The sequence below is a fragment of the Saccoglossus kowalevskii genome, chromosome 19 (assembly GCF_978046115.1).
Source record: "Saccoglossus kowalevskii chromosome 19, keSacKowa6.1, whole genome shotgun sequence".
In the NCBI taxonomy this organism is placed as follows: Eukaryota; Metazoa; Hemichordata; class Enteropneusta; family Harrimaniidae; genus Saccoglossus; species Saccoglossus kowalevskii.
Genome location: NC_140659.1, coordinates 15499718 through 15521633, shown reverse-complemented (window position 1 = coordinate 15521633; position 21916 = coordinate 15499718). Strand labels below are relative to the sequence as shown.

Sequence of the window (21916 nt, the reverse complement as noted above, 5' to 3'; positions counted from 1 at the left end):
CTTGTTATACATTTTATAACAAAATGCACGTACTGTCGTGGCTTATGTCAATTCCCCTTATTGAGACATAGATGTTACGTAATATTTGACGATACATATATCGGGTTATATTGGGCAGTAAAAGTATTACACACGTTTACTGCCCGCCATCTTTGCTCACTATTCACGCCCATTTCTCAGAAACGTCTGCTTTATTCGCATAGGATTTCTATGAACGAAACAATGTAGCATATAATGCGTAACCATGGCAATTACAACCAAAGGTATATATAATATATGTAAATAAGATTTGATGTGAAAGCATTTATTAAGCTTTTATTGCCAACATTTTCCATGGCTAACAATAAGCACATAACAATGGAAATGTACGATTGAGATGTTTATTAAGACATTCTATGCTAGACTTGTATACGTTACTATGCGAGTTTAATGTTAATTATTTGGTGTCAGCGAGTGTATCTTGATAGACTTATTATTGGTTTTTATTTTATTCATAAAATGAAATGAACACTCCTGGAATAAGAAATATACCATTGACAGATTGACGTTTCAGGTTTCTTAGATATATATCTGCAGAGGCACGGGTATTTGACATTCATTTGAAAAATTCAATATTTATAATGAGCATTACGTCTAACGAAATGCTTGGTCGTGCGAAATACTGCCCTTAGAATGACGCAAACGTATCTGCTTTGAAAATACAAAATACTTAATTGCATTATGTAACTATTGTCATGGCAAGGTTATTAACTACGCCATAAATAGTTATATATATATTAGATTGATTGCCTGTGTTAAACAGTGTTTAAATGTGAGGTATTATTAACATGACCATATAACGTGAATCGTGTTAATCTGTCTAAACATGTTGATGAAATAAAAATATAAAATACAATGGTTTCAATAATAGAACAGGTCACATTTAATTATTTACAGTTCTATCAGTTAGATAGAATACAATATTTTCTTTATGTAGTTTATCTCTGTTTAAGTAAAACTTAAGGAGTTAGTGCCTTCCGCGAGTAATCATCCCAAAGGAAATCACATTCCATTAGGTATATCCCATCTAATAGAAATATGGCTTCCTGGTGACGGCCACGTTGCATTAACAAATTCGTCGATGTAGTTTTATTATTATTCTTTGTAAACTTAACAGACCCGTTACTTATATTGTCTAAAATGACCTTGCAACACAAATTGAGGATCGTGTATGTTTTCATGGAATCCTTACAAATGAATATAAATCCAGTGAGTTGTTAATGGATTATGTACAAGTTTGCGACTGTATGGCAACATCATAAGTGATGCTAAGTAGAATCATGAACTCGAATAATAGGTATACGTGACCTCTATGTCAATATTTATCCGTGACACACCCCAACAAATACATACAAGCGAAAACGCATAATTACAGGCAAATACACCAAATTATAACAACAAGGCAGAAGATAGCCCTTCGATCATGTTAAATAAGGTACATCATACATTGTATTTTTGTTGCCATGGAATTCACCACCTGCAATTTAATGCTGACTAAAGTATTTGCGACAACCTGAAATTGTTAAGATTTCATCTATTCCTATAAATTACTGTTTAAATTGTAAATAAAAATCATACGCGTGCAATGAAAACATTCAATTTTTTATCATTTTCCCCAGAGTAGTTCAGAGGAGGAATGACGTGGATGTTGTTCTTTTGTTCGTGCATAATTCGAATCATTCTCCTTATAAGGGCTGTACATTTTCAATTCATAACTACATGAATTGTGGGTAATGTGTACATACGCATGAGTTCAGTATGTAACGAATGCAGCTGCTGGGAACGAACCACGTTCGCATCCGGTCGCGAAACATGCTTTTACATTGTTCTCCCCCTGGATATTGGAACGTACGTGCAACGAACTTTCTACTAGACTCTGTCTAAAATTGAAGTTTGGGAACGTAGGAAACGCTATTTTAATCGTTGTTACGATTATTAGGACCACAAGATGATACCTAATAATTTGTAATAGTAAAGCGCTTTAACTTGTTCGAATAAATCATGTTAATACATTATTATCTTAGATTTGTGTGTACGGTGTTACAGAAAGCGAAACTTTTCAAATGAATAAATTTAAGCTTTCGTGTCTGATCGTATGAATTGAAGCCTGTTTTATCCGCCTAAATTGAAGCATTTAAATACTAAATTTTAATTCTGAATCTGTTGACGCTGTAATGCCGATTATCTGTGTAAATTGAAATTCCAGACTCTGTGTTTACTGTTGCCCTTGCTCCCATCGTTCTATTCTGCAAATGACTGACTATTCGGAGATTATTACACGAATAGAAAGTCCGTGATATTGAGTTGCATGTACTGATCATGTCGGTATTTCCAGATAATGCCAATATCACGATCATATTAGGGAGATGTATCGGAAATGTTTTAGTAACCCACTTATGCACGGTGTTATGCTCCGAATATAATATAAGCGTACTTCAGACAAACGCGGAAAGTTATTTATATTTACGTGACTTTTATAATGTGAAATAACTATCATTAAATAATACCACGATGTCTAATTCATCGTAGTTAACACCCATATCTTCGTTACTTATATACATTCAATGTTATAATTGTCATATACTGTAATTGAGATATATTGAATGTTCACTGAAGTGTATGTCAATTCAATTCAATTCAGAGAAAGCATACAATCAGACGTTCGAATCCCGTGGAATGAAGTTCAACCTGATTTGATGGAATAGTGCAAATTCTAAATTGGAACGTGAAGCGAATATACGATAAATAAGACTGAATGATCGTCACGATTAGAGTTGATTTTACAGTCTAATAATAGCGTATATACATTGATAGCCCATAGCCATGTAAATGCTATGATTTCTCTACTTCATTCCACTGTTGCTACATACATAATGTCTAGTATTCGTTCCTATTAGCCTTTCCTTCCCAAAAAAGGGGGTGGTATATATTGTGGGTTTTTAAATAGAACAAATATATTTGTTTGAGAAAAAATTACAATAATGTTAAGTACTTATAGGGTACACGTGCTGTCTAGTTGGTGTCAAAAAAATCGCATAAAATCTCTTAAGACGGTAAACGTATTAAAATCTGTTCTTGTGCAACACAGTCTGTAAACACTGACGTCATAGTAACAAAAAACGCTAATGTCACCATATAATCCACGTTGACCTTATTTTAAGTACTGAAAATTACTTCAAATCCGCATATTGTGAAGAAATAATTGTATTTATCTCAGTGCACAGACTTGAACACGTGACATTCTGATATAACGCGAGAATATCATGGAACTAAATTACTCAGTGAATGTCAGCATATACTAGAATCAAATGATTTTAAAAGGAACATATAAGAATTCCAAGGGTACTGTTATTACGTCTTTTACGACGAATAACCATTATTACGATCTTAATTTCGGGGCTCAGTCTTCCACGCAATTAAATTACATTGCATATATAATATTACCGTAACTACATTTCATATATAATGTCAGCATAAAGTAAATACGCCATTTGTGTGTAGTTAGAGTCTCTCAATTTCAATTACTTTTTAAAGGTTTGTTTATTTTGTAATACATTACCCAATGAATACCTGAAGGATTTTTAACGACTTCCTTGCGATTTTTTGTTGATGGTGCATTGATAAATGAAAGTAATCAACAATATGAACACAATAATGTGTTGCTGATGAATAAACCAATAAATTTATGCCTCGCGATAATGAAATATTATCTGTAATTTAAAAAAAAACCACACATTTGACACCACAATAACGACAAAAGCTATACACGGCGGGCAGATCGGTAGTACCACGGTGCGTTCTCCTCAGTGCCTTGCATGCATATTTTGTAAAAGGAATTCAAGACGAAGTAGGTCATGCAGTTAGTGACTCTCCATGAATAGTAAATTAAGCTTTGCATTCCGCCCAACTTAATAAAATATCAGGTGAGACATTACGAAGTAAAGTTTTTTTGCAATCAACACTGAATATGTAATTCAGTGTGTCTTTTTCTTGGATGTAAGTGGTGTACATTCTCTATAAATAAATCTAAATGGGAGAATATTATCTTCATTATTACACACTGTGTGATTGATAACATTGTAGTGAGCTTTTGCTTTGAACCTGCTGCCAAAAGACAGTAGATAACCATCTGGATCAGTGTGTGGCAAATGTCAGCTACTTTGCGTGGTAGATGTCTTTGTTTGAGGTTGGGCGACTCCCTGGCAGGATTTAATTACCCATGGATGTAATATCATCCTACAAATACTGGCAGAGATCGAAATAGGTTTCGTTTTTTAATTACATAATGCCAGTGATATGCACAAGGTTATATCACACAGACAAATGATTATAATCAACTTTTTTGTGTTTTGAATAAAGATATTCCTCTGGGACACAAGTGATGGGGATCACGCTCGTTAATATATGAATTGTTTTCGAATTAATCCTGTGTGTAATTGTTATTATATGAAAGGTGTAATGGTTTCCACATTGTTCTTATTTCACTGTATATCTCAAGAAATCACTCAAATTGTGTATAGATCAAAGTTTTGCAACGTGGTTGAAAGTTCAATATACTATTATTTTCAAATAAACATCACTATATTTGAAATATATATGTTTCTTCCCACCATATTCAGGATTTATTTACTTAATTGTTTCAATAAACCACATTTTCTAAGAACCGCCTATAAATTCTCAAGCACAGTAATTATTACACACTTTAGACGTAACATGCACATTATTGTGGATAACCTTTTTTTTAACAAGGGAGAATTTTCTTTTACAGCATGCAGAATATATGGGAAGTCGCCTTCATTAATGATAACATTGACGTCCTGCCAGCCATCTACCTTACTGCAAAATGCTGCTAACGTGTTCAGGTTACCACATTTACAGATTGCTACGGAGACCTGCAGGATTAGTTCAGAATTTACGCTAAGTATGAATCCCGATGTCTATATGACTGACATGGCGCTGTTTTCGCTGATCAAGTTACAGGAATGGACTTCATTTGTTGTTTACTATGACACCGATATGGGTAAGTTAATAATATACAAATATCTTACGTGTTTGTTTAGGGAATGGTTTCCCACAAGGAAAAGTTTCAACATATTTATGGAAACAATTTGTAGTATTTGTATATTAATAGGCGATAGGCGTTTGATTGCATACAGTAAGTAGAGCTCAATAACCATAACCTCGCATCACGCCTGTCTATCGTCACTTGTCCGGTTCACCATTTGAGGTTTATTTTGATTGAATGTTGACTTGCAAACTTTATAATTTCTAGTGACATTCACTCTAAAACTAATCGACAGCCTGTGAGTAATCATATATATAGACATATACAAAACATACGCAATACATTACCTTCTGTCAAAGCATTGGTTTGTTTCACAGTGATTTAAATATAGTATAGGGAAAGCCTGACGTAGAATAGTAATTATGCAAATTGAGCTGAAAATATTCAGCTACTTGTTTTTATCATAGGCAAAACCGAAATGATCGTAACAGAAATGATCGTAAGATAACTAAAAATGGATAATTTCGATCGATGCTGTTTAACAAATACCACTAGTAAAATTGTATTTGTTTGATATTACCGATAATTAAAACCGAGTAATTGAAAACGACAACCGTTAGTTGCGCAACTGTTCGTATTTGCCCTCGATGAGAGCGTGCAAACCAATGGTGTACATTTCTGAAACGAACATACTATTTCACGCGTAACTGTGCTTTTGACATATGATACATAATGCACATAACAGTTTGTGTATTTCATCGTTTGAAAACAATAAAAGGTGTGTTTATCAAAGCAGAACAATGAACCATGTCACAGCATAGGTCACCACCTGGTCGCATTCCCATTAATTACCACTGTCATACGACTCAAGCTATGTATACGATCCAATAATACAGCAATTTAGGAAGTAGATGTCGATGACTCACAAAATAGAACATCTCATCCAAGGACATGGAATCAATTTAATTTCCAACATCACTTTATCCGCTGATATGATTCAATCGGAATCTCCATCAAAGTATTGATGGTTTACGCATCGCGTTACGCATCTAACAATAACTGAGTAAACTGGTGGAATTGTCCTTCTTTTCATTAGCAATTACCTATTGGTTGTAATTAGTGAAATAAATGCTTATGTCAGTCAAGTTTAACTCATAACAAATCACTGTTAATGATTCTCTGTTGTGTTTTGATTCATTAACACACGATTATATGTTGTCCTTGTAACAACGTAGAACAATAACTATCGAAATCTGGTTAAGGGCGCGTAAAATCAACACTGTCGCCAATTAGACAAAACACACACCTAGTTTTAAAGAAATTGGAGAAGGCATAACTGAGCATTGATTGTCGATATGTTCGAATTATGTGAATGTAAACATGTAAAACGTATCTAGGAAACAAGAAGAGGCGCATGAGAAAAAAAAGATGGCGTGCACCAGAAATTCGAAATATCAATGCTAAGTTTGAATAAAATCGGACTACGCATGCATTGGAAATGGTTTAGGACATATTTGAATGTTTTGATTTTTGGTAAATGATTCAAGACACATGTCGCCAGTGTGCCATATTGAGTCACAACAAATAAAATTGATCTGAAAAACATTGGCCAGGAAAATTATGGATGCGATTATGATTATGTCTTATCCGACTTTGTCTCCGTATTCCAGATTTTTTTATTTTCATCTTTCAAAAAGTAAGAGATTTTCAAAAGGCGAAATTTGCATTTTCCTAATTGCAATTTTGTTTGCTGATTGGTTAGTTACGTAACATGTGATTCAAATACCATGTCGTATTTTGATTGGTTAAAAAATCATCTGTGGATGTGGTATAAATGATTGATGTCTGTAACTTGTTTCAGATGACAAATTTACAGTTATTTAACCAAAGCTATAACATTGGCTTCTGAGTTTATACTTGCTGCATATTTACATAGATTGGATGCTTTTATTTGTTCGTTTTATTTTACATTCATACAAAGCATACCACCGAGTGCAGAGCATTATTGAATCGGCCGATAATGGTAATCTAGTTTGGGAAGTCATTTTACTACGCTACATTGGCGATGAAGTGGGTACACGCTGGACATCACAACAACTCAAAAGAATGGACGGAATACATAATTATGTGGTTGTATTTGAAACCAAAAATGTATTTAATCTTTTACGTACGGTAAGTTTATTTATTTATTTATTTATTTATTTATTTATTTATTTATTTATTTATTTATTTATTTATTTATTTATTTATTTATTTATTTATTTATTTATTTATTTATTTATTTATTTATTTATTTATTTATTTATTTAATTTTATTAGAGTCCAACTATCCTATTTCCACTGATTATGTGGTTTCCCTGATATGTTCCTCATTCTTCTATTAGTTTGTGTTCTTGAACTTGAGATGGAGTGTGGTTGTTTATTCAGGACTACCCAGGATGTTATTTCGTCTTTATTGAGAAAATAATCAACTCATGTAAGGTTCTGCCTGGTGAGCCGAGCCTAATCAGTGTATTTGTATACTGAAGAATGAATTATTTTTTAATATAGAAATGAATTTCTTATGCCCGATAATAGTTGATAAATAAACACACGAAATACCATGACCACGGCGAAACCTCAATCCAAGATTGAAATAGTGGCCATTTAAGTACGTGTAGTTTAATTTCTCATTTGGCGGAAGTCCAACATAGCGTATTCTATGTTCGGTGTATATACAATGTTTGTGAAAAGTTGAAATAAAGGTTACTTGCTTCATACCGGATATTGGCTCTCTCCTAGAGGTATCGCTGATTTATCAACAAAGTACTATCAGGATATCATACAGCGGAGTACGTGCTTTACTTCTGGGTCAGATCACACCTACGTCATCACCCAACTACGTATATTATGTGCTCATTTACATTTTTCATTCATTAACGTACATGGGTATGTCGCTAGTTCTGAGCATTTAATGAAGCGACAACAGTTTTGCCCTGTTTTATTTTCAATACGTGGCTATGTCATATTATTGCTACGCTCAATTGTTTTTAACTGGTAATCTAGTGTATCCGGTACATACTTGATACCTGACCCATTTTCCAGTTCGCAATCCAATTTCCCTGCCTTTCTGCAGCAGACAGTCATTTTTTTGCTTCGCAGTGCTGAGCAGGTTCAATGAACTTTTACCTCTAGTGTCACCTAATTATTTTAATCTACGTTATTTTATAATGATATGTATTGATTTGCTGTAATTATGCTTATACCAGGCAGGTAACATGGGTATGCGGTCACGTGAATATCACTGGATCGTTCTTTATCAGGTAAGTACCCTCTACTGAGATTTTTTTTTATAAAGTTACACTTCATTAAAACTTCAATCACGGCTCCAGTGTCATGCAGATACGAGCACAGTAACGGTTAATTAAAATGTGTATACATCACTATTGTACATTTCCAGACCCCGAAAATTCACAATATAAAAACTTGTTTTTCATAGAAGGTTTACGGTGCAACTATTGAAACAGTATAACAGGTGATTAGTGTTATCTACACTTATGCCATGGTTTATTCAGTGGCGACGGTACGGGGGTGCAAAAATGTTGGGGGCGTTGCCCCTCTAAAATCAAGCGAATCCCCTAGTAAGGTCGCGCCTTCAGCGCAAGGTTGTTGAGCAGACCCCCCCCCCATGCAAAATGTCGTGCCGCCGCCTCTGTTATTAAACGTATGTAGAAGACAACGATGTAGCTAAGCGGTATTGTTGTGATCTCGCCAGCTGACAGAAACGTGTGACACCCGGTTGAATCGGTACGCAAATGCTGTTATCAAACTGTCGTTACACGCGTTCGCTCATATACCCAACCATGTGACGCGGGCATATATGTGTCACCTTGACTGTGACTTGAATCAGAGATATGGTATGCACTTAATTAAAAATGTGAGATTAGCTGCGATATTTGCATATCTGTTTTGTAAACGGAAATATTTTAATTATAAATTAAAATAATTATATCAATATTTTTTGCAATCACTATACTCCTTGAAGACCAGTCATGAGTTTGCAGTCTCGAGGACTCGTGGATAACATGTGATTATTGTACTAAAATGTTAATGAATAGAAGAATGGAATTTGTAATTTGCATATTTGTACCGCACGTGTTAAAACTCTCATCGTGTAACAGTTGTTGGACGCATCATTGAGATAACTAACCAAATTCATTATTACTATGATAATCCGGGTACATCACGTATGCATGTTTTACACAGATATGAAGACAAATATTTCTGAAGTTCATAATGAGTGGGTCACTTATAGTTGTTGTGAATCTAACGTTGTTGTCCGTGAGAAATAACGCTCGCTAACATCCATCCGTGGATGTCTTTACTTCGCAACAATGGTTGACATCACTTCTCAGGTGTATGCCTAGGGGTCAATATACTCTGATATGTTCATCATTCATTTGTTTCTCTATTATTTTCTATGTGCTCTTAGATCATGATTCCTTGATCATTGATTGCGAATTTGATTAGGTATTATAACATTTCCACATTCCAGGGAATGACAGACACCCAACTGGAAAATGTGCCTAAGGCATTGGGTATTGTCATATTTGTCAGACAACAACCTCTCATCATAGAAACGAACGAAGAGGAGGTGAGAGGTCACAAAAAGAAGAAGAAAGATAGAATAAATAATGCAAGTGTAAGTAATTAATTTACAATTTATCTTTGTGTAAATTCTGTGGCATATAATGATATATAATAACGAGTGATATGTTCCTATAAGAAAATCACTAGGAAGGTCGTAATCACTTCATCTAAGGCCTTGTAACAGTAACCACGGTAACACAGTGTCCAATGATTGGTTAATCCGGCATTCCATTCTATTCATATGCAAATGTCGCCGTGTTTGCAAAGTAAGCAACGAAAATGCAGAACAGAAATTCCGGATTTTTCCAAAATTAAAAATAATAGATTATTGGACATTTCTTGAGACATTCGGGGTCTTCATGTGTATTTTAAAGCGTGGTAGTCGTCGCGCTGCGCATGTGCGACATTTGTGTTGATAAACATTGATTTTCCCACAATCCAATGAGCTATTCAAATAGAAATCACAAGTATGAGGTTTGACCTGGGCGCGACTTACACTGATTACCGCCTGTAACTTCTTCGATATCTTCCAATAACATTAAAATTACTTAATTAAAGCTTGGAAACTCGTTGTACTCGTTGATCTGCGCAACAGTCAAGGTCGCCATCTTTGTTTATATGAAACCCATATATCTCGCACATGCGCAGCGCGACGACTACCGCGCTTTAACTTCGATAACAACGAATGAATGACATTTCCATCCCGACCGAAACTCGTCGCCCAGAAAGTATGTTGCCGGGGCGATTTTCAAACATTTTCTCTAGTTTTCATTCAGATCTGCAATGCTTCAAACATTTGCCGTTATTTTATGGCTCGTGATAATCATGATAAATTGTTTGAGTAAGAAAATTATTCTGAAGGTTTAATTATTCAAATATGCATAACCATAACATTAAACAATTTAAAATGAAGTGTCGAAATGCACCGTGGGAATTATGCGCCACAAAACAACAGAGTACTGTATCATTTTAATATATTACTATAGATACTGTAATATGAGGTTATTACGAGCGAGGATACCTCAAAGTATGCACGAAGATAGTATCGACCGACGCGCATCTTTTTATACATCTTTTCCTTCCAAGGATACATTAACGGGAATGCCGAAATCCAAAAGTTTAGAACAGAATCAGCGGAGTCCGGATAAAACCTTGGTGGCAGCCATGTTTATTTTTGTTATTAGAGGACGCTAACGCGCGTAATGATTCCACATTTGGAATTCGCATTCCCTAATATGGTAGGATGAAAATATCCCGTAAAATACCGCAAAATTACGGCACGCTGTAACTTATGGCGTTACGTTGACGGATGTATAATAATATACTATTAGATTACTGTAATGTACTCGCACATGTTTAAATTTCTACATGGGTACAAAAAAACGACTATAAAAGAATGTGTGTCATTTATACATTAAGATTTCTTGTATGTACTAGCTGATGTATAAAAGTTGTTTTCGTGTTATTATTTCATCAGATACCGTCCCTCTATCTCCATGATAGCGTCATTGTTGCTGCCATGGCACTAGATGCAGTTATCAAGAAACACAGGCATTTTATTTGGCCCGCAGTAGACCCGTCGTTGTGTAGACCATTACAGTCTGATACTACTGTACATCATATCGGCAGGTCTGATACTATAGGGTCTCAGGAGGTAACGGATAGATATGCGCTAATGGATGCTGTGCGAAAGGTAAATATTATGGGATGGCTCGGGTGAATTTCTGACGAAGTATATTTATGATCCTCTTCGGAAAATGGCCTTATTATGTAACTTTGCTTTTTCTTGTGATATTATTAATCCAATTCAATTGAAATTTAAGTTAAATAAGTCTTTAGCTTCACTTCTATTTCGGAAATCTAATGAGACGTAATTATTGCATCACTTACACACACGTATACTAATAACCAATAGGGAATTTTAATTACTGGATAAATACGGAAGTGTCCAAGATGTTTACACGTGGAGACAATTCATAGCGACATATTAACCCAAATATGTCCGAGCATAATGTAGTAATCAATTACGTTCAGGCATCCTAATGCACAGTTCATTTATATCGTCCAGGTTCGATTTGAAAACGGGCTTTCTGGCACGGTAGACTTCGATACCGGGGGATATAACGAAAGAGGTCAAATGGAGGTCATTAGCGTATCCAGTACACAATACAACGTTACAGACATCGCAAGGGTAATTATGGAAATCCTCTTGAATTACAATACATTTTTTTTTCAATTAAATTGTCATCTTACATGAGAACTCCGGATTGTCCGTGTTGTGTCTTTGCGTATTTAGTGTCTTGATAATTCCCTCCGTTAGTCCGTGTATCAATTTACTTAAAGCGGGGGAGTCGTCACCTGCGCATGCGCCAGATGGCCATAGCGTGTCATTGTTTACAAACAAGCGTCTACCCATGAGCCTTTGCGTTTTTAGCGTGTGTTGTTATCGTCGCTTGGGACTCAATTCGCGCGCGTGCGCAGGTGACGACCCTCCCGCTTTAACGTACAGCTATTTGTTATCAAACCAACAACGATTGATCGCGTTCAAAAAAGTGTTCGCCAAAATGGTGCATAAAAAGTAACGGTCCTTCAAATTGTCTTCACTGCACTGCACTTCAAGCTGCGATTAATTACAATATGTTAAAGATTGTAACTGTATCTATCTAGCTGGGACTTCTATTCTAGCTACTTGTATTAAAGCTTCATACGTGGGTTGATATTAATCTCTCGCTGGAGACATCACACACCCCATTTCATGGTTTACTCAAACATGTTGTTGTGATATATTGCACGACCTAGGGTAGCGGCGCCGACCCGACCGAGCATTTTTATCGATCAGTTATTGAAAAATTTCATTTTCGTTGTTCAAAAGAAACGTTACATTTGCGCTGTGAATTATCGCCTAGGTGTATGTATGCCTTCAGTTCTAATCAGATTGCATATCGTAAAGCAACATAAATATATATCTATATATAAACTCACAATACAACTGTATATAACTATATGTATCGTCTACCGCGACGGGCAAATATTCGCCATAATAAATTATATATTTGAACATGCTTCATAAAATGAGGAAATATTTAATGGTGATATACCGGTACGTTAGAATAGCATTTGTTTAATATTGTGTATTGAAAGATGGTCGCCGTATTGCAATTCAATCGGCCGACCACGACGAGTCAGGTTGTTGTTTCTTTTTGCCGTTCCAATGACTGATTCTTTCTGCATCACTGGCGTGTGTTCCACGTCACAGCATTTTATGCAATGACTTGATTGGTAACCACGAAGCTGTAGAGTTGTTGGATAAAATGTAATAAGACGTTATATTAACTATTTAATTGCCGATGACGTCATACATCAACTCATTATACTTTAAGCTTTGAAGCGTTCTTGTACCGTTCTGAGTATTCGTTCGTAAAGTGTTTGTGTGTGTGTCCTTCTGTGTCGTATTACTAGTAATGACTTTACACTAAACTGTTCTATTAAAGCTGAACACCTACGAGGCAAATTAATTGTCTTCACGCACACACATATAATCACAATATTTTTTGGAAAATATGGGAGCGTGGTTTTTGCTCAAATCGTTAAATGAAATAAAGTAATACAGTAACTGCGATGGTAGCAAGTAACAGTATGAACGAAATATACATTGCTATTTTATACTTTAGATTGGCATATGGGACCCGGTCAACAGGCTGAACATGTCACACACCCCATTTCAGTCGACTTTTAAAGTTCTACAGAACAGGACTTTGAAGATTGTTACTATAGAGGTAAGTAGTCGTTGGTAAATGTGATTTGGTTGTCTTCGCACACACATAGTAGTGTTTTAGCAAAGCAAACTTGGTTTTGCAAGACCATATGTATTATCTTTTTATCTGCGTATCACGTCCATGGCAATCACCAATATCCACTGTTTTGTCAAAAATATGGCTGTATTATCATGATAGTGAACGGACATCCAGCGTGTTATATGCCTGAGACCCAGCAACAACGAACACGTATATTACAAGAACGCCCACGACGCCGCTTTCACGTAACATACGTAAGATAGTAATACAATGATAGTAATAGTAATACAATTGTATTTGTTTCAGCTATTACTCTTTTGAGATTCGCATACATTCCCTGTATTTTACAATATTTTTCAATCAACACGCATTCATTCAACGTATTACCTACTGCAACTTGCGGCAACCCTTCAAACATTTTATTTCAAGCTAAATTATCAATTGAACTTTTTTTTAAAAAGATTGGCGGCTATGCTCATACAGGAATTAATCAATTCATAATGTTTGGAATAGTTTATTTGTGCCAAAATATAAACTTTTATGGATATTCATTTTATCTGAATTATAACAAAGCTCGTGTGTGTAAGCTGGGAACAGCTGTCAAAACTGAAAACAGGAAAAAGTGTGTCCTTAATTAAATCCCTACTGTAACATTTCATCACAATGATTGTTTTGTGTTATCCATATGCAATGAAACACCTGCGCATGCGTGTGGTTGTTACAAATAAACGTCCACCTATGTGCCTTTGCGTATATTTCAGCGCATATAACAATGACTTTTCGCATGTCAATTTCTGTGTATAATTAGTTGTTTTAATATTAGTCAACAAAACGTGAATTTTTTTTTAAATTCATTGTCAATCTTTTGCTTGAGAAAAACTCATATCGGAATGTCAGTTCCAATAGACCGCAATAAAAACACGTTTTGTCATTTAAAAAAACATTAAAAAATGTCAACAGCAATTGTAAGATATTGTATATTATTTTTCCCCATATCGCAAAAAACAAAATGTTGAGATATTGAGATATACTCTTGCTATAGAAAACAATGGTAAAATGCCCTAAAACAGACAAAGCATGTCATTGTCATTCCATTTTGTACGATATTGATTTTCCCCGAGCCGACTCCGGTGACCCATATTTTTATTTCCTTATAACTTGAAATATCCCATACGTGGGAACAAAGAAACTGACGCTATTTTTTACTTTTGAGTATCATTCTACCTTGAATCAAATTCAAATGTGCTTTTAATTGTATGTTTTTATTGGCAGCATGATATTAAAGAAATTTGCACGATTGGCTTCAGGTTATCAGGCGAGAAAAAGAATATTGACAAATATAAACCATGTTGTCAGTATTTAAATTATGAATTACTGAAAACGTTTGTGTGTATCTGACAAATATGACGTTATTGTTTCGAATGAAACGTGAAATAAAAATCTAAATTTTAATATTTACGACCACCAGGAAGAGCCTTTTGTTAGAAAAACCGAGATCCGCCCAGGAGTGTATGAATACACGGGTTTCTGCATAGACATATTAGACGAAATTTCTAGAAAGTTACAATTCACGTATGTGCTATATGATGTTCCTGATCTGAAATACGGAGCTAAAGTGAATGGTACATGGAATGGGTTAGTCGGAGAAGTGGCATATGGGGTAAGTATATACTGTGTTGGGATGAAGGCCGAGTATGGAACTATTCTGGAATATAAAGTCAGTCATAAAATAAAATATCGTGACCGGCGGCATATGTGATATATATTAGTCCTAAAAATAATTTATAAAATTTTATAAAATTACAAGGATTTTACTTGATACTCCCTTACTATCTTTGATTATATGCCGTTCTGCATTCTGATTGGTTGGTCAACTCTTGGTAGGTGTTATATGACGTAAAGCCCAATTAGACCAGGAAACAAAAGATATGGATTTGTATATTAATATGCATATATTAATTTGTATATTAACATGCAAAATAAATTTATGTATTAACTGTTTTTATTCGATTGTAGAAAGCAGACATGGCAGTAGCTGGAATAACAATAATGGCTGAGCGAGAAGAAGTTGTTGATTTCACTAAACCGTATTATCAGTATGCCCTGGGAATTATTATCAGTAAGCCCCGGACCGAGCGAGGCATCTTCGCCTTTATGGAGCCATTAAGCGGTCCGGTGTGGGGATGTATAGCAGCAGCCTTGTTTGTAGTGGGAATATTCCTGTTCGTCATAGCCAGGCTTAGTCCATATAGCTCGTTCAATTACTCTAAAAAAGAATATTGTGAATGTAAAGGCGATGACTTTAACTTGAAGAACAGCTACTGGTTTGCATTGGCATCCCTTATGAACCAAGGTTGGTGAAAACAGACCACTTGTATGATTTAAATGCTGGTATTATATCAGCAAAATGCGAACTTATCAAAGCAATTTATGTGTACAACTAAAAGTAAGGATGATTTTGCAAGAAACGTATCAGCAAATGTAATAACTGTTTCGGTCTTTTTAATCTCTCACAGGTGGTGATACTGCTCCCTACTCCATCTCCGGGAGATTACTGAGCGGTTTCTGGTGGTTTTTCACTTTAATAATCATAGCTACGTACACAGCTAATTTGACAGCATTTCTGACAGTGAGCAGGATGGAAACGCCTATATCGTCTGTGGAGGAATTATCAACGCAATCTAAAATCAAATACGGTACAATCCGAGACAGTAGTGTAGTCTCATTTTTTAAAAGATCCACAATAAATCCTTATCAGGTAAGAACACTTACCTACGTCTCTATTAAGTAGATACTGTGATATTTCATATGAATCAAAGGGAAATTGATCTCAGTGTATTTATTTGAAAGGCGAGCTCAGTATTACCAAAATGTTGAAAAACATTCGTCAATGACAACTTCTCGAGAAACTGGTATTTACTGATCAAGGTATTTACTGATTATTTTATGTATCGTCTCGATTCATGAGTTGTTTTTCCCACTAATAATCCCAATTATAGTCCGTCTCTTTTACTGACCTACCACTGAAATCATAGGAAAACATCCACACACAATGACACATCTAGTAAACACATGTTAATGTCAATTTTTCCAAACGTTATGACAGCGAATGTGGCAGTTCATGAATACGACAGAGGTTGATCCATACGTAGACACTGTCACGGACGCATATCGTAGAGCGAAAGGGGAGGAGTATGCCTTCATGTGGGATTATCCCGTGTTGGAGTTACAAAAAAGAATCGATTGCGATCTTATGACTGTGGGAAAGCCTTTCTATGAAAAGGGATACGGTTTTGTAACTCCACAAGGAGCGGATTGGAGAGATGATATATCCATGAGGTATGAATACCTTTCTATATTCAGGTGATGTGTGACTGATTTGTCAACAGTGTCGTATTTGTCTGTTCATTATCGTGACTGACATCACTGTTAAAGTATATTATTTTATTCAAAAGAGTGGGTTGACCTTATTATTGGTTTAACATTAATTCATTTATGCTCATACATACTTCAATATTCATTATTTCCCCTGTGCGTCATAAACTCCCCTCCACATATTTAGTGCGTACTCATTCGGCATTACGTACTAGTTATAGTGTTTAAGAAAACCCTGGAAACCTATACAAACAATTTAGCTAGTAATAGTTTATATAGGTTATATCTCACTTAATCTTTACACTTTACACTCCTCTAGAAAACGACAAATGATGACGTTAAAAGAAATTACCTCAACGACGAATTGATGTTGTATGCCATTTTGTTTGCTTTAATTTACGGGGCTTATTCTCACTCTATTAAGCTTAGATGCATCATCGTAGATCACCGGTATATATAGGGTTTCCGACTGCTAGATATACTCTCTTAGCCAGATATCAGTTATAATTTGTTCAGTTATCCATGTTTGCACGATAAACACTCATAAGCTAACATTATAATGACTCAGTGCCTGTTTAAACAGTATTATCCACATCGACTAAACATCGAAGTAATGCTTCTACTGACTTCCTTCCTTACTTTCTAAATATATATCGACCGTATTCATGAGAAGGTGTATGACTGTTATCGTTTCATTCTAGTATTCTGGAGATGAGGGAGAATGGTCAACTAGAAAAATATCGCAAGAAGACCTGGGAAATCGAAAGCGAGTGTGAGGACGATGCGGCTATGATAAGAAGTTCCACAAATGAGATAGATATTCAAAGTGTTGCTGGTGTGTTCTATATACTTATGATCGGTGCAGGTGTCTCCTTGATAACTGTCTCAGTAGAGATATTGTATTATCATTTTTTGAGGAAGTGTTGTCGACCAACTATAACAGTCCATCCCAACGTGGATGGTAAGGCTATTGAGGTCAGAGAAGAAAATGCTATAGAAGATGGTAAATCCTTGTCTAATTCCAGAGTTTGATGGAGTCAATGTTTCGTGAGGAAACACTAACATAGTAATATAAGACTTCACTGCGTATTTGGTGGGAGGCTGTAATGTGAAATGCCGCAAGATTCGAAGTGCAGGGTTGGATGTTAAGAAATCAGTACAACAGTCACTCGCCATCTATGCGTGTGTGTGATACATAGAAAGAGCTCGAGGTGAAAATGCTATGCAACTTTGAAGCGAAATAATTGGTTGGCCAAGCAAGCTAATGTTCGCCCACTGAAGTATGTGTGTATGTTAAAAAGTTTAAAATAGCGAACGATTTCGCGAATTTGGATGGAATTGGACAGGATATAGTGCTATTCTCAGGTTATCAATGCAATGTCTCGATGCAAAGTGAATATTGTGGGAATATTGCCAATAATTCCCATCGCTATGCATAAAAATGACAAAAAATGGATTAACTGCAGACAATCTGTAATTATATGAACCTACTCTGATCGATGAGCTACGCACACGTGATAAATATTATAGTGATCCTGTTGGTAGCGGCTGTTTTCGGGTAATGTGCTCACACTACTATGTAGAGCGGTAACATTGATGTTAAGTGGTGATGTGAGTGACAACGCGCAGGCAGTACACGGATCGATTCAAATTCAGTAACATTTTAACGGTGGCTGCGTAATTGTGTGGTTGGTCTTCGTGTGTGGAGGTATAATATAATGAACAGTTCGGAACGGATGGTATTCGTCTACAAAATTATATCGAACACAAAGTAAAGACCGTGACCTCCATTTTCCCCAGGAAGTAAGCCTTGTCCTTGCTGAAACTAGCATGATTATAACCCTGTGGAGATTGGGTCTAAGCTTTGGATAATGGGATAGCCTGCAGGTCTCTATACAACAGCATGGTTTTCAAGGACTACGTCAGTGATTCCACATACGTCATGACAACGTGTGTTGAAACATTCACGTGATCACAGTGAGGTGATTTATCTCTTCCTGGCCAGACCAAATAAACTCTATTCCCTATAGTCTTTACAAACAGTAAATCAATTCAGTGCGTTGGAGGTGAATTATGGCGTAGTTTGCCTTCAATTACAAAAACATTCACCGTTGATATATGCTTTAATAAATTTGTATTTCAATTTACCGTTTGAATGAAAAACAAATATTTTTTAAAATATTAAAAATGACTGTTTTTTACAATGGTAAATGTGTGGCCATTTTTTTTACTTCACCTTAAGACTATAGATTACATTATGAGTGGCATTGTCGAAAATTATAGGCCGTTTTACGTCATTAAATCAAAGAATTGTAACGACTAAATTCAGGGCGATGCGTGACAAGTTTCTTTGTCAACTATTTTTCAACAATTTCAAATTCATTCATTCATTCATTTTTTTATTTCATCATTCACTTATTCTATTTAATCAGTCGAATATTTGCCCACTAGTCCACGCTGTTTGGAAACAAAATTATTTAAATTTATTGAAAATATTTTATATTGATAATTCATACCTGACCTAGTTGTCTGATTACATTCACACATATTGTATTATTGCACAATATACTGGTTTTCATAATGTTATTTCTATAATGTTTGTGTAGTGCTAAGTTGTATATTGCCACTGTAAATAGTTTAAATAGTCTAACAAATAAAGAGAGTATCTAGCGTGATTCTCTCTTTCATATGCGGACTATTTAAACTCAAAAAGCACGAAGCTAATAAAACATGAGAAAAACAGCAATAGCATCGCTCTACCACAAAAGAACCCCACTGAGTTAATTTGTTATGACGAACGTACCTTTTATATACTGACATTAGACATCGTGTTAAATCCAACAATATTATCATCATGCAATATTATTTTTTCATTAAATCAAGGGAAATAACGGCATCACTGTAATAAACTATATGTAGTGGATATATATATATATATATATATATATATATATAATGAGTGGCCAACGATATCATATTTATTAAGTGAATATGGTAATTGTGAAACATATGCAAATTACGAAACAAGTTTAATAAATGTGACTACATGAGTAGCGAATTGTGTCCAGCGATTCATAGAGCGTCTTATTATCTGTATGTACGAACGCAGATAGTGACATGCACATAATGTCTTCTTAAAATCCGGTCTCACATAAGATGTTTAGGCAAAATCATTAATTTGTTTTAGTAAAGTTAACATGTTTATCTATTAAACATGCAAATACATGTTCTTTCAAAACTGACAATGTAGATGCATAATACATTACATAAATTCAGAGTGCATTTCGTGGAAACTAAGTTTGTTTTGCGATGAATTAAGCTCAACATTATGGCAAAAAACAGTGTCCTGCGATATATAAATTCTACGTAATTATCAACATAATATATAAGTCGATTGAAGAAATATTGTCGCGTCACAAAATAAGGTCTACCAATGACATTCTGTTAACTGTTGTTGAAGATCACAATGATAGCAAAGTTACAATAGCAGGGTTATCAAATCAATGTTGCTCATATATCTGCTCATTCAACTATGCAACAATTCAAACTTAAGCTAAGGCAGACACAGTACATACTATATTTTTAATGAAAAATCCATCCATAATAAGTGTCGTGGCAACATTGCGCAATAGTATACTATTTTATTCACATGTAATGTCCCCATACATTTTAATCATCAAAATAAATAACGTTTCAATTTTATCTTGGTTTGATTTCAGCTCTTAAATATCTTTAAATCTATTTAATGCTTTGGGGTGCTGCAGGTGGCATGTACGAATTTATATTGGCAAGCTGAAACGTCTTCAGAATGTTTAATGAGTTTAATTTTATTATTTACATTTATAAAACAATAATAAAACTACTTTATGTGTTATCTATAGCTAAGTTTATGTTTCTGTGAAGCATCTATTTGACTATTTTCATGCCCTTCACGAATTCACCGAGGAACATGCTGTTTATTATCAACTGTATCACATAGGTTGACGTGAATCATGTGACTTTGTAAAACCAAATAATTTCAAGAGTACTGTCTCCGAGAATTGACCCTTTATTTTTTTGTTAATTCGGTGTTGATAATCTGTCATAAAATTTAACTCAAGCAATTTTTTTTTCATTTGATAATATTTGTTTGCCTTAATATTTTCCCTTTCCAATTAAGTGTGATTTATCAATGTCTTATAATGTATCCGCATGTATTAATTAATTAGTTATTTTTTTAATGATTCGGTACCTTTATATTTGGTTCTTCGTGGGACAAGTATCACAAAATGAGAAATGTCTCATATTCTGCTACCCTTGTATGAAAGCGTGTTTATACATTGTCAGTTGTTTTGCCACAAGGAGTTTGCATAATTCATATAATATTTTTAGGTAATTTTGGATTTGGGAAGGAGTTGATCCAACATACAATCTCCTCCCGAATCATGGGTCATAAACGCTATTTACATCTCTACCGTATCAATGTACGAAGATATCATTGATGATGGAATAGAACCATGTCTAAGGTGATATAATTGATGAGTATAAAAAGTACACATGTGGTGATACTTGCTAAAGATTGGAAAAAACTGATAATAACTGTCCGTCAGTGAACACAGGGCTGAAACCATTTAAATCCTTTCCATATAAAGCGAATTTAAGCCGTGTAAGCATATTGGTATGTTGTAATACTTTTATGAGCTGATTACACACACCCTGTAATGATTTCTACGAACACAACTATTATGCCCGCATCTTTTCCACGATGAATAATGAAATAAAGAAAGTCTCCATTTGGCTGCCAATCGTTTGCGGAATAAGTACTATAGAGAAGCATATGCATGTATAATATATTTCACCATAGAAATATTGGTAGCAATAAAATATCTACTACAGTTTTTAATAACTTATTATTACAGCCTGTATGTAATCCGTTGTGTTTTATATATGGTGGCATGTGCGAATGCAATTAGTTTATGTTTGTTTTAGGAAATATCAAAAGATTTAACCCAAATCTGGACAAACATTATCATATTATTTTCTTAGATGCTAAATGTACATATATTTAAAAAAAAAACAATACGCATATGTTTGA

At 34.9% G+C, this 21916-nt stretch overlaps 1 protein-coding gene across 1 annotated transcript; it reads left to right on the top strand.

Moving 5' to 3' along the window:
• The first annotated feature begins 4962 nt into the window (after positions 1–4962).
• Positions 4963–17874, top strand: LOC100372906 (glutamate receptor 4-like). The gene is made up of 12 exons (XM_078006855.2): positions 4963–5059; positions 7026–7216; positions 8293–8346; positions 9579–9725; positions 11151–11366; positions 11742–11864; positions 13345–13449; positions 14936–15127; positions 15484–15820; positions 15984–16225; positions 16574–16806; positions 17544–17874. The coding sequence occupies exons 1-12, from the start codon at positions 4963–4965 to the stop codon at positions 17872–17874; spliced, it is 2268 nt and encodes a 755-aa protein (XP_077862981.2).
• The last annotated feature ends 4042 nt before the right edge of the window (positions 17875–21916 follow it).